The 15,195-nt window shown below is 33.0% G+C and overlaps 1 protein-coding gene across 1 annotated transcript; it reads right to left on the bottom strand.

The window, feature by feature from the left end:
- Window positions 1-1,409: 1,409 nt before the first annotated feature.
- Window positions 1,410-15,097, bottom strand: LOC123711265 (cGMP-dependent protein kinase, isozyme 1-like). Its single transcript, XM_045663764.1, has 11 exons — window positions 14,798-15,097; window positions 11,002-11,330; window positions 10,125-10,408; window positions 9,532-9,701; window positions 8,708-8,946; window positions 7,855-7,955; window positions 6,701-6,917; window positions 5,982-6,213; window positions 4,433-4,531; window positions 3,074-3,330; window positions 1,410-1,725 (listed from the first exon to the last, which is right to left on the bottom strand). The coding sequence occupies exons 1-11, from the start codon at window positions 14,897-14,899 to the stop codon at window positions 1,566-1,568; spliced, it is 2,190 nt and encodes a 729-aa protein (XP_045519720.1). The 5' UTR covers window positions 14,900-15,097; the 3' UTR covers window positions 1,410-1,565.
- Between the last annotated feature and the right edge of the window lie 98 nt (window positions 15,098-15,195).

The following is a 15,195-nucleotide window of genomic DNA, read 5'->3' as shown; positions in this document are numbered from 1 at the left end:
TCGCCGGGGCCGACTGCACTGCCTTAGTTCACTGTAGTTGTGACCTAGGGTTGTATGTTCAAGGATATATTTTCATAGTTTATTAATCATAAAATTATTAGAAAATAGATTGTCCACGCAATCAACTACGTGAACGTTTACGACACATGGAATCGAAAGAAAAGCTAATTGATATCTGAAACATACTTGATTTTACATTTATGGGAAATAGGTCAAATAACTTTTATTTAGTATTAAAGATATAAGATGAAGGTCCATGTCCTTTTTTGGTCTTGATACACAAATACCTAGCGAGTATTAATGGCCTTTGGCTAGCCCTAACATACTTGCACTTGCACAAGCGCATGAACTGTGTAGTCTTTACTTCATCTGTTATGCACTTTCTTGTTCAATAAAACTGAGATTTTTATGAAATAGTTTTTTGAATTAGTGTTAGTGCACGCTAAAGAGTGGTAAGTGGAAGAAAATAGTACACAAGAACAAAGTCTTCCGCTTCCGACTGTAAGTAGTGTTATAGGACACTTTCTTATTTTCGATATCCAATAAAAATGGTCTTAAATGCTTTGGCTAGATCATAATGTTAATAAATGATGTCTTTGAGCAGAGACAATTTATATTTAAAAAATATTTAGAGCAATGGCTTACCTTACTGACTGGCAAAGAGTCCTATATTTTAGTCAGATAGACAAATGCAAATGTAATACTGATGAAATAATGTGTATATGCGACGTAGTGTCATTGTTTAGTAATCAATAAATCAGGGCCTTGATATTTTTGATTATATAATTATAAAATCCGTTAAATATTGAGAGGAAAATATGTGACAATGTTGTATTATATATCATATAAAACCCTCATGACTTTTTTGTATTATTCAAAAGTTTCCCTTTCTAGCCGAAGCTCATCGATATCCAGATTGAGCATTTTGGAAAGCGGGCTAGCTCTGGATATGCATAGGTGCTCTCCTCATATTTTGAAATCGATTTTGACGTAGTTTAATTTTTTGGTCTAATTTTATTCTATTTCTTGTTAGGTGCTTGACGCATTAAAAACTGTATTTTATTTTTCATGTACCAATCTTTTACGAAGCGTTTATAAATAAAGAAAGGGTATTTTACTTAAAATTACCACATTCAAATACCGTAGAGTATTTTTAAATTAAAAACCAACTTAACGTAATAGTGATTAGGCAGTGAGGACCAGAAAAAGCTCCGGTAGTCGCTTTTCAATTGTTTCCCACATCGCTTTGTATTGTACCATTCATGACCTTTTAATTTATAGCTTGATACGACCAATCATATTGAAACAGCGAATATAACTGTGATTAATCTTAAGTGCCACACGCAATAAAAATTAGCTGCAATTGTTGTATAAAAATATATTTAAGAATAGTTCGATATTTTATAAATTTTACATATATTTTATTTAGTCCCATTTTAGTATTATCAGATAAACACTAAATATATTTAGTAAAAGTTACATCCGTACACTATACACTTCTTAAAACTGATATAATTATATTAAATTAAAAGCCTTAGATATATTAGTAGACACATATAAAACACTTAAAAATCAATATCCCATCCCGAAGTCTCGTCCGGGGGTAATTTATCTTTAGGATATTTCTCGAAGTTGGATAAATCTAAATCGTTGGTAACTGGCTGTATTAAGGGTGCCTTCAGTTTTCCATCTTTCAATCCTTCCCAGTCGAATCCAAGGAACCACCTAAAAAATAAAAAATATTAGCTTACGACTACATTTGATAATGTATTACGTTAATATCCGATATTTTATTCATAACTACGCCTATTGATAATTAATTTTCAAAAGAGAATATAAAAACATTATTTTTAACATATATTGGCAATTGCTACTAATATTATTAAGAGGAAAGATTTGTATATTTGTAAAGAATGAACTGAAAAAGTTCTGGACCGAATCAAATAATTTGCTCGCTATTATAATGCTATATTGTAAGTGATTAAATTCCATAGGCTATCATAAAAGTAAACCCCTTATTCAAAAGAACTAAATCTCGTAAGTTCTCTTACGTCTCTTTCTGTCAAATTAAATGATGAAATGAGACAGATGAGTACTTGATACACAATTAAACTGATATACTTCTTATGAATAAGATAGTTAATGTCAAGTAAGATGGGCTAGTATATAATAGTCTCGAAACAAATACATTTTCTTGATTATTTAGTGACAACCTTCCTTAAAACAACACGTTACAGTTTTTTGTTTGTATGACGCCATACATCCGATTTGAATTTCGAATACTAACTGGGATCATGATTCACGCATATAATCTGCGTTGGGAATTTCCAATATGTGTAAACGTTAAGTCAAGTTAATTGGTGCATGGTCATTTCATTCATAGTTGATGGTATAATATTATTGACACAATTTCTTTAACCTACATCTTTATTTATACTTTTTTCCGCCTCCATGAATAGCGCAGGCTATAGATATAAAATCTGGCAATTAAATGATTCGGGAGTGGCATCAAAGGTATTAACAACAAAATTATTAGGGAACTGATGCAAAAAAATTAATGTCTCATGTTCCACGGGGTTGATGGGTTTGTTTATATATATATATATTATTATCACTTCGTTACACTACAATATAAAAAATGAACATAATTAAATCAAAAGGAGGGCAACTGGCGGCCTTATCGCTTTCGAGCGATCTCTTCCAGGCAACCACTGTGAATAAAGATAAAATAAAAATGTATTAAATTACATAAGAGTAGTGCAAACATATACTTACAATAAAAATGTAAGTTATTTGTATAAGTCAAACGTCACAGGAACAAGTTGATCTTATATATTCCAAATAAGGAAACAAAGTTTCATTAAAATAGTTCAGTCTTTAAAATACGGGTATTGGCTTATTTCTTCTTTTCAGTAATGTTGTCAGATATTGTCTTTTGAATTATTTTTCATAATGCCTTTTACACTACACTACTAGTGTTTAGTAAGCCCGCGAAAACGTAATTTTAAATTAATAATTGTATGTTAAATTTGTATATAAAACCAAAATAAACCAAAACTAAATTTTAACTTACTTATGGTTTTTAACATCAATTATTCCATTCTTCAAATATCCCAATCGTTCTGCGGGTACAGCACGACACAGCTTGCGTATGAGCATTTGAGCAGACTTGGGCACTCGAGGGTGGAATGCTACTGCATCGATACCACGTAATATCAGGGTGTATGTTTTCATGTGATCACCACCGGCAGCTCGGAAGGGTGGCTTGCCAACCAACAGCTCGTGGATGAAGACTCCTAACGCCCAGCAGTCCACTGCGCGGTCATGACCCTAATAGGAAAACTATGTTAGTAGTTATAATAGTGTATTCGAAAAACATGATTACTACCAGTTAAATTAAAATTAAAGGAAAATAAACTTTATAAAATTGAATTATTTTCAACGTGAATCTCGAAAATTCAAAAACGCGAAACCAACAAAGAATTATCTAGACATGATGTTTTTATTTTATTTATACAACCCCTAGGCTAATATATGCCTATCAGGCACACGATCAAGCTGATCTGTCGCCAAGAAGCTAGAAATTGTCAAATCTCTCCTTCCGTAAAAAGGGACGTTTTTGCTTAAAAGGCTTGACTTCTCCCGCCTGGCCAGAGCGCCAACTAGGCCTGGGATAAATAACTGTTGCCTTAAAAGAGCCACCAATTATAAAAAAAGTATATCAGTTAATTTTAATAGTTTGAATTGCATTGCTGATAACTAATATAGGTTTCTACCTATTCAGATATATTTGTCCGGAAACAAAAGAATACTATTGTTTGTGAAGTCCAAATTCAGTAAGACCTCTTCGATTGATTCTTTTAAATGCAAGAGTGACAAAATTATTAAATACCACGATGCAACAATGGTTCTACAAAATTTTATTGTTTTAAATTGTTTAATTGGTGTATGTCAGCGGCAAATTAAGCGTAGCACAAGAACAAGTGAATACTTCGGTAATGGGTTGACTAGAAACTGATAACAAATACTAAAAAAAATAAGTTAAAAAACGTTTTTGAAAAATAACACGAAAGTGATATGAAAAACATTTAAGTATAAATAAATGGAAATACATTATAGTACAATGTGTGGAAATGGAAACGGAACAAGTCGAAGTTTACAAGTATATTCTAGCAAGCAGAGGAAGAATTAGCTGTAGGTAAAACCCTGAGAGGTATAAGTAATTAAAAAAATACAGTAGACAAGTCATAAGTATTGAATTACAATATGTGAAGGCTATTAAAGGTATAACATGACATCTTATGTTTCAGAATAAATGTGTTTGAAAGCCCTAGTCTCCAATTTGCCCTTGATGGGCATTTATCTTCTAACATGTAAGTACATTTCAACAGGAATCGAACCTAGCCTTAGCATTATATGAATTACACAGTACCTTATTTAAGACAATTTCAGGTGCAACGTATTCTGGGGTGCCTGCAAATGTCCACGTCTTACTGTTTGATGACAAACGCTTAGCAAATCCAAAATCGACCTGAAATTTATCATCGTTATTAATTATGGGAGTTACAAGGAATGGCCCCTGTATTCATAGGGTTAAGGATAAACTATGGTAGGTTTCAAAGGTGTTACAAAAAATACTACGTGTTACAATATATATTTTGTGTATTTCTTATTAATGATCAGTGGTTATTGAACATGGTGTTATTACCTTTTTATTTACATAATATGTGTGGGTGTTCTAGTTTTCCAATTATTAGATCATCAATTTGTATTCATATTTTATGACCTACTTACTTAATTTTGTAAATTTTGCGTAAATAACATTGTTAATACTCAAGATCTTATTTCTGTTTATATTCCCACACTTAAATACTACGTAGGTAAAACACTTGAAAACCGTGTCAAACACCAGTACATTTCAATGTGAAAACAATTATATGTATGTAAACTATACAGTTATACAAACACTACATATGGGAGTGTTAAATAAATTTGTATACAATTGTATAACATCCTGAAGTTAGAAATATATAAAAATAACTCCAATGAGTTAGACATTGGTTGGCCCCTAAAGGACGATAACCTATGTGTTTATAAATATAAATTATCTAGGATATGCCATTATTTTTTGATAAAGATTAAAACAATATCAGCCTTGCAACTTATCTCATCAGTATTCAAGGCAGCTTCAGATCTAATGCTCATATTATTTATATTATACATTCAACTAAAATGTTTCAATAGGTGAATTCTGAAGAACACATTCTAACTATACCACTTATGGCGTTATTACGTTTTTATTGCATTGTATTGCTCTGTATGCAATACAAACAAATGTAACGTTTTATCACCCTGTGATCATGTGATTAACTCACAGATTTTATAAGGTTTTTCATTCTTTAACCTTATGTGATTATCCACACGTTATAGTCTCAAAGCTCAACTCTTTATACGTGAAACTCATAATAACGCATAGAAAAGCATCGGTGTTTTCAGTCTATGAGCTTGAGTTAACATTTATATTACAATGAAAAAATTACATAATTAATTGTGTCTTACATAGAAGGTGGGCACCTATAGATTGCTGTAAGCTAATTAGATATGTTTTCTAAAAGACACAACAAAGTTCAGAAATGCAGTTACTTCTAGTAAAAGACTGAATTGGAAATTCACAGGACACATTATGAGAGAAGATAAATGAACGTATAAGTGACGGAATCGCTTCCTCGCTATGGCAAAACAAAACGAAGAAGACAAATAAAAAGATGGGAGATGATATAAGTAGAGCAGCTGACCCTATGTGGCTACGTAAAGCTAGACACCGAGAACCTCGAGGCCTATGTCCAAGGACAAGCTATACAATAGAAATTAACCGGCTTACCGATTAGTTATTAGTCTATATAGTACTTCAAACTTTTATCCACTAGGATAAGTATTTTACAGCAATAACGGTTATTATTATTATCTAGATATGTACGTACCAGTTTAATATAGCCCTTCCTATCTAACATTAAATTTTCAGGCTTAAGGTCTCTATAAATTATATCTTTCGAGTGCAGATACTGAAAGGCCTCCACCACACAAGCCGCCATAAACCGTGCAATGTTCTCGGGGAAGTACCGTTGCTTTTGTAGTATAGTCCACACGTCGCCACCCAACACAGGCTCCATTAGGAAATAAATGTATTTGTTATCTTTGAATGTTCGATATAACCTGTAAATATAGTGGAAGAAGTGTTTCATCGAAGAGATATTTGTTATTATATGTTTCGACTTCACTTTTAGTTCGAAATTTGAAAATTTAAAGACTTAGTACTCTCAAAAGTTTTCAATAAGTTTAATGTTTTTAATATTAGAATAAAGTAGAAACAGAGCAGTTAGTAGGAGCAGTGTTGACCTAGTGGCTTCAGCGTGCGACTCACATCCATGAGGTCGTAGGTTAGATCCCCGGCTGTGCACCTATAGATTTTATTTCTATGTGCCCATAACATTAGCTCGAACGGTGAAGGAAAACATCGTGAGGAGAACGGCTTGCCTTACACCCAAAAAGTCGACGGTGCGCGTCAGGCACAGAAGGCTGATCACCTACTTGCCTATATGATTAAAAAATGATCATGAAAAAGATACAGAAATCTGAGGCCCAGACCTAAAAAGGTTGTAGCGCCATAGATTTTTTTTTAAAGTAGAAACAATCCACTTACCGACAAATAAATCTGCTGTTACACAACATCATGATATTTTTCTCATTGAACGCATGTTCTTGCTGTTGCTGTTGAACCATATCGATTTTCTTTAGGCATTTGAGGGCAAAGGTTTTCGACGTATCTTTCTTGTACTGTACTAATTCCACTCGACCGAAACCACCCACTCCCATCGTTCCCACAATATCCAAGTCTTTTAATTCAATGTATTCATATTCTGAAAATATAAAAAAAGATTAAAATATACCATATTTTTTAAACCTCTTTGCGAAAATTAAATGTATTAAATATACAAAACTGTTTTTATTGCTATTAAGTGTAACAATATAACAATGTATACATATCTATGTATACATTGTTATATTTGCGTTTCATCTGAAAAAAGTTTCCAACTGCCTGTGAGTGGTTTCTTTGTTTATTTAGGAAAAATTACAAAATAGAAAACACGTTTTCAAAAAATTATGGATCAATTATGGTTTATAGTATTGTCTTTGGTTATCATAGCTTTTACTCATTGAAAGAAAACAATTTTTTAATCGGATTAAAGCTATTTTTTTTATTATAAACTTACAATTATTTACATACTTTTAAATTTAAATTTTACGCGTGCGTGGCCACGGTGTGAAGCTGAAGACAAAAGGTGTTGAATGATGTGATACTTTTGACATAATTATAAGTTTATAATAATACAAATAGCTTTAATCCGGTAAAAAAATTGTTTTCTTTCAATAATGGTTTAATCGTTTATTCTAGGAATCGCGTAAACCTGCGAAGGGGGTACCTACTTAAATAGTTACTAACGTATGTATCTAATATGAATCATAAGTACTTAATAAAATGTTTGTATTTTTTAATAAATCATTATACTTATTAGCGTTCATTTTAGTGAAATAAAATGCTTTTTATTTCTTATTATATTTATTTTGTAATAGCTTAATATATATTATAATTTGCTTTTTATTTTATCTATATTTATTTTGTAATAATAGCTTAATATCTTGCAATGCAACTTTTTTCATTCAGATATCATTCGTAAAAGCCGCTATCAACGTATGATTGTTTGTGAGTCAAAGCGGTACTAATTAGCCTAGCACTTAGTAATCTTATCTTTGAAGTTCAAAGAAATTCCCGGAAAAGATTAAATGCAAAATTACCACTCTTTACTTCCGAAGTCTTCTTTTGTTGTGATGGTCTAGGCACAGCGTGTCTAACGTTTTTGAGTGCTTGCAAATTTCCTAATAAATCCGTAAATGGTCTGAAATAATATTTATTTATTTATTCATATAGGAAACAAAACAGATACATCTCTAAAAGTATAAAACAAAAAAAAAAATTAACATAAAATTAACACATTGGATAAATCCACAAAAAATTTCACTGATAAATTTATATAGGTAACATTAATTGTCTGTTATACAGTATACTTTGCATCAATCTTAGTGCTTATATTGGTGCTTTGTTGCTTGATTGATTAAGCTACAAGTGAGTCCTGTACTCCTAGTACATTTTATATAGGATTTATGTAGACAGTCTTACGTTTCAAGCTAGACAAAGCTATCAAAACATGTCTTGAAATCTCAAATTCTAAATATGTTTTGATATTGTTTGTCTTAATAGCCAATTTCTTTGTCTGACGTGTACTGGCGATGTTTGGGTAGACTTAATTGAATTTAAATAATTAAAAGTAATTTAAATGACTTAGAACGCATTCCTCACGACAGTTCCTTCACACGTATTTAATTCGTTATTAAACGCAAACGTAAAAATACCGTTTGACTTGAGGTCTGAACCTACGACTTAACGGTTGGGAAGCGCATGAACAACCCACTAACCACTTTAAGTGTCAAATAAAATGCATAGATGCACGACGTCAGCTGAAGACCATTTATTAATTTCAATTATTATACTTATATATATGCTGTTGCGGATGAAATGATTCATACAATGCCTACTACTCCTATTGTTGAACCAAAGTATGAATTCTATAAATTGTTAATGATATAGTACCCGCGTTCTAATGTCAAACATTCGACTCCTGGAGCCAAAGCAGTCACAGTAGCAAGCCGTCGATCTTCATGCAGCAAAGCCTGTTCGCCGAAGTATTCTCCACGTTTGAGGAGACCCACTCGTCTTTCGCCACCATCACCATCCCGCTTCGTCACCACTACTGTACCACCTCTGATGATGTAGAACTTATCACCCTTATCACCTTGACGCACCACCGGCGTACCGGAAGCAAAGAATTCCTGTAAGTTTGATAAATTGAATTAATAATTTGCAGTTTTGTGACTATTGTATTTTTAGGGCCCTAATTTTTTATCCTCCAATAGAGATAGATATCGCCAGAAATCTTGATCCCTATAATATACACAACATCAGCATCTTCTTTGTGATGGATATTGGGAGTACTCCACGGAGTTTGCATGCATAAACGCCGGGATGGTTTTAATTTTCATTCATAAATACTTTGATTTTTACGGAAACAAGAACGGGATTAACAATTCCTTAGCAAACCCAGGTTTGTAAAGTATTTGTATACCAACAAATGTGTAGATTTACTAGGTATACATCGTATGGTATCTGCGAATTAATTTCGAAAGATTTGTAGGTATTCGTTTTTGTAATCTCTTTAGTGTTTAATTTTCGCTTCACTGAGCGCTGCTAAAGTCATTAAAATTCAAGAAACTGTTATTTTACGTTTTCATGCAATCATTTTTCAATTATCATTATTTGTGTCCTTACTTATTGCGTCATACAATTTGTTACGCGTAAATAAAAAAAATATATTGATTATTTGTACGGTACATTCCCATAGATAAAAGTATCCTTACCCTCTTTAAAAAGTCAGCAATTTTTGCAAGATCAATTGGATGAATTCCTTGCAAGAGAGGGACAGAGGATAAGAACCGCATGTTGTCTTCCTGCTCTTGACGTCCACTTCGAACCATTATTTTTTGGAAAACACGCCTTTCCAGAGTCCATACTTTTGCTTCTGTTATACCTGAATTTTATATTTGAATTAAAATATATGAGTTTAATTTTTATAGACATTGAATTTAAAACCAAAGAAAAAACATACCAAGTATAAAACAAATAATAACGATACACACATCCTTTTTAGACAAAAGTTTAAAAATTACCAAGAAAAATTAGTATTGACGGATTATATTAACTCTTTTTAAATATAATCATTTAAAAAAACAAAATCTTTATTCGATCCATTCACGTTTATTAAGGCCAAAATTGAATTATCGTGCGTTATATTTTACAATTTAAATTTGGCCTCATCGTTTGATCTACGTCCATCCCAGTAATGGATGAAGGACGTGTTCGTTTGATGTTTATTTGTTTGGGTCCTTGAAAACAAATATTTACATTACAATTACAATTCAAAGTTAGAAGTAAATATAAATATAACGCTTACACCGTATTGACGCGAAACGCTTTGCTTTATACAATATGGCCAGTTCGCCGAACGCTTCTCCAGGTCCAAAATTCTTCACCACTTGACCACCTTTCAACACCTCAAACTGTCCATATGCAGACACATATAAATGACTGCCACTTTCTCCCTCTCGTATCATGAGACTCCCAGCGGGGAATTCCTGAGGGCTCATGGCCTCCACAACGGCTCCCAGTCTATCTTCGTCCATTATATTTTTTAAGAAATCATTCGCCATTAAAGCCTTTTTTATTTGTTCGATTGATCTGAAAATTAAATTTCGGTGATACAAGGTATTTTACCTACTGCTAAAGTTTTATGGTTACATTTATACAAACCACAGCTATTTTCTAATGTAACATATTATGATTTTATTATATTATTCTGTAAACTAAATGAAAAAAATAAATACTCTTCGGAATATCGAATTTCAAATGATAAAAACGTATGCTGGCCGAGTGGCTCCAGGTTACGACTCTCATCCCTGTGGTCGTAGCTTCGATCCCCGGCTGCGCACAAATGGACTTTCTTTCTATGTGCTCATTTAACTCGAACGATGAGTGAAAACATCCTGAGGAAACCAGCTGACCCAAAAGCCAACGGTGTCAGGGACAGGGAGCTAATCCTACTCCTGTAAATCTGAGACCTATAAAGCTTGTAGCGCTACTCATTTTTTCTAATGTTTTATATGTAGGGCACGTTGGGCCTAGTTATGTCCTAAGTAGTATGTTATTTCATATGTAGCTTATCCCAGTTACGTTGACATGATAAATTATAAAAAGAAACCACGCATTCGTTAGTTATACAACTAAAAAGTAGTATTTTAAAATACTTTAGCTTATCATGTTGAAGCACTTACTCATCGTCTTTAGCATATTTTTCATATTGAAGATCTGTCAGGGATCTGGAGTTATCGAGCGGTGCATGAGGAGCGATCACCCCACGCTTCCTCCTCATACGTCTTTCGGGATTGCTTTGAACGATTTCAGATATTGTTTTGCGTCCAGAGTTTGTTTTTTGGTCCTCCGATCCACTGTCAGAGTCCCTCGATTGGCTCTCTCTGTATTTTTCGCTTTGTACACTAATGTAGCTGGAATTTTTACTCGAACCAACATCAGGAACTGCCAGGTTGTTTTTATAAATTTCCGGGTTACCATTTTGCGTGTCTTCAGAGGACTCTGGTAGAACCTTCGATTACAATAACATACGTTAGATGTAAATAAAAAAAGTAGCAATTATCCTAGAATGTTCTGTGTAATAAATATTACAATTATTGCTAGGCTTACAATACCATAACATACTAGATAAATGCATTAGTTCCGAGAAGTAATTTACTTTTATACTTTGCCTTAATGTGAAACTAGGACTATTTTTAGTATGAAATATGTTTTTTTTAATTGGTTTATGATAATCCTTGGGAAATGTGAAACAAAATCGAATAGTGAATAGGCTATCTCGCTCGTAAGAGCGTAAGTTGTAAAACTTAATTACTAACATTAATGAAAATATTGATATATATAGAAGTTTTTGCCAGTCCATATTGAATGGAACAGACTCCACGGAACTATCACTTAATTGTTATGGTCGCCTCAGAGCATATTTACAGAGATACCTGTATCAGGGGTTGTGAGTTGTGGCATCAAGCGAGTCTGATAACTTTTACGTTTTTGTAAGCAACATTTTTACCTATGTTACCCGGGGTTATTTAACCGTGTTATCTGGCCAATAAATACATTATTATTAGAGGATTTATCAACTCGTCCCATACTAATATTAATTTAAATATTAATAAATTGCTAATTATTGCTGATTATAATAATACCTACTTAATACTAATGAGACTGAAGGATTTAAAAAAAATCTCTATTTATAATATTATAGACAAGCATAAAAATATCGTTGAATGAAACCAATTGTATGAGTATTGTATGAGTTACACGTAAACGCGAGTCTGAGCCTACTTTGAAAACAGGCCATCAAGCTATTTAAAACACGTAATTTGTATGCGATAAACGTTCAGTGACAGACATCAAACACAAAATTCCATTTAATACTAATATGTATAAGTGAGCATTCTATAGTATATTTCTTAAACAATAATGATTAAAAGATTTCATCATTAATAATTTTTTTTTGTGATGGAACAGTTATGAACAGATATGTAGAATTATACAGAGGTAAAAGGCTCGCAGTTGCTTTGTCGGCCTTTTAGAAATTCTTATGAATTTCTTTAAGGTTTTAAATTTAAATTAAAAAACTGAAACTTGCAGCAATTTCACAATCTTTCACGTCGGGTCATTTTATTTTTTTATGTAATTTACATTGTCGAATGAGAGGCGGTTTTTTGCTTTTATTATCTACACATTGGACAACTAGAAATACCACTTTACGATTACAATCGATACATCATTCCTTATTCACTCGTATAGTCACGACTTTACTATATAGACCTAATCATTTAATAATATGTTTATTTTAGAGCAAAAAAGGTTGTAAGTATACTATATACTTAGTCTGGCAGTAAATACTGTTACAATTGAAAAGTAACAGAATTTAATTTGGAATCTGTAATTTTTATATAATTGTACATTGTGTTTTCTCATTTTGGCGGCATTACATTGTACAATATTAAAATGAGGTGTGGTGATAAAGAGAACCGAATCGCTGTGATTGCATTACACAAAGTAGGTATGGAGCCAAATGCAATTTTTAAAACTCTCCATACGCTTGGTATTAGTAAAATGTTGGTGTACCGGGCTATTAATAGGTACAACGAGACCTGTGTTTGTGACAGAAAAAGATCTGGCCGTCAACGTAGTGTTCGTACGAAAAAGGTGGTCAAAGCAGTAAGGAAATGAATTCGAAGAAATCCTGTCCGAAAGCAAAAGATTTTATCTCGGGAGATGAAGATAACACTCACAACCATGTCGCGTTTTTTTAAAAATGACTTAGGACTTGTAGCCTATAAGAGGCGTACTACTCATTTTTTAACTGATAATTTATAAAAGAATAGGGTGGTAAAACGGAAACAACTACTGAAGCGGTGCACAAAGGGAAGTCACAGATTTTTTTTGTTTACGGATGAGAAAATGTTTTAACAAACAATGTGACCGTATATTAGTAGACCGTAGCTTCGGTCGGTCGACGCCGACGGTCTACTTAGAGCCGACAGAGTGCAACGTGGGCACTATCCGACTTCAGTGATGGTTTGGTGGGGTATTAGCTATCAAGGAGTGGCTAAGCCATACTTTTATGAAAAAGGTATCAAAACATCGGCACAAGTGTATCAAGATACCATTCTTGAAAAGGTAGTAAACCCCCTTAACAACACCATGTTGAATAACTGAGAATGGTTCTTCGGTCTAAGCAGTCTTGGTTGGAAACGAACGTTTCAGACTTCATGAGACCTGAAGACTGGCCCTCTTCTAGTCTCGATCTTAATCCGCTGAATTATGATTTATCGTCTGTTTTAGAGAGTACGGCTTGTTTTAAATACCATGATAATTTGGAGTTGAATTCCCTAACACAATCCGTAAGATTGGCAGTAAAGAATTTTCCCTTCGATAGAATGCGTGCTTCTTGTGATATCTGGCCTCAAGGTTTAAAGGACTGTATTGCATCCAATGGAGAGCACTTCGATAAAGATTTTGTATTTTAAACTGTTTTATATTTATGTATTTAACTACTAGTACACACTACTGTAAGTAATAAATGTTATTTGCAATATATTTTTTTTACTTTGTTTCGTATTTATGGCTAGGTATATTTACATTTTTGTCCCGTTACACCCCAATTCACAAATAGCATTTCTAAAGAATACATAAAAACTATTAGTTAAGCATATGCTATAAGATATACGTATACTATATTGCGGCGTAGGTGGTAATCCAGAACGTGCTAGATTTTCCCAATCTTACTAAGATTGGGCGTGAGCTTGTCTAATATAAAAGTAAGCAGTGGAACCGATACAGAATCGCGGGGCTTATTGGTCGTTACAGTCAACGTTGTGAAATATGAAGCGAATTTCCATAATTTAAAGTTTATAAAGTGACCCAAATTTGGCATTTATTTATTTCGCACTTCTATAGATTACTCAAATAAAAAAACAATTATGTATAAGTACTAAAGTTATAGCCAAAGATCAAACATTTCATCAAGAGAAGACATCTATACGATACATTAAATACGTTAACCAAGTACACCTAATTCGGGTGAATATATATATATATATATATATATATATATATTGTATAAGTCAGGTTATGCATGTGATACAGGTTAATTAGGGTCGTGGATACTCTTAATACTCCTTTTAAGCATATTCCGAGATAGCGTCGGTATTTAAAACATAAATATCATCTTTTCTCTTATTCTAGACAGACTATGTCGCGGTCATTGTCATTACGATTTCTCAATAAGCCCTCTATAATCATTAATTAAAATTAAATTAGCTGTGATTTCGAGTATTATCGAAGCTATCAAGATTACAAATGATAATTTTGATTTTATTCCTTTCAATTAGCCTCACATACATACATTATATTTAATTAACACATTAAATTGACCTGGTTCAAAGCCTTGATATGTATGCTAATAACAATCTAATAATGTTATAGATGCACGTAAGACGTTGTAAAGGCAAAATAAAATCTCACATAGAATGTTTCCCGTCGCCCAGCATTTCGTCTCTCAGCCACAGCAGTCGTCAGGTCGAACCTGTTTCTAGAAGACCACCGAAACGGTGGACACAGCACCATTATATTGCCCACGATTTATAACTCAAAACATTTCCTCACAAACACGTTATCACACAAGGTGCACCAACTTTACTGTGCGATTCTTTATCGCTTGCTAGATTATCTGTCATTCCGATTGTTTTAATTATTTAGTTCTAAAGGTGATTAGTTTATTATCAAGGAAACTTGCAATCTTATCACTACACTATCATTGCCCAATCACTGCTATTCAGAAAAGCATTTCAATAATTCTTGAGCGTGGCCGATTCTGATTTACCACGCCACGCCACCGTTTCATTCAATCAACCTCACCTTTG

The sequence above is a fragment of the Pieris brassicae genome, chromosome 6 (genome assembly GCF_905147105.1).
Source record: "Pieris brassicae chromosome 6, ilPieBrab1.1, whole genome shotgun sequence".
Taxonomy (NCBI): Eukaryota; Metazoa; Arthropoda; class Insecta; order Lepidoptera; family Pieridae; genus Pieris; species Pieris brassicae.
Note: the sequence above shows the minus strand (reverse complement) of the source record. Positions and strands in the feature narration are given on the sequence as shown.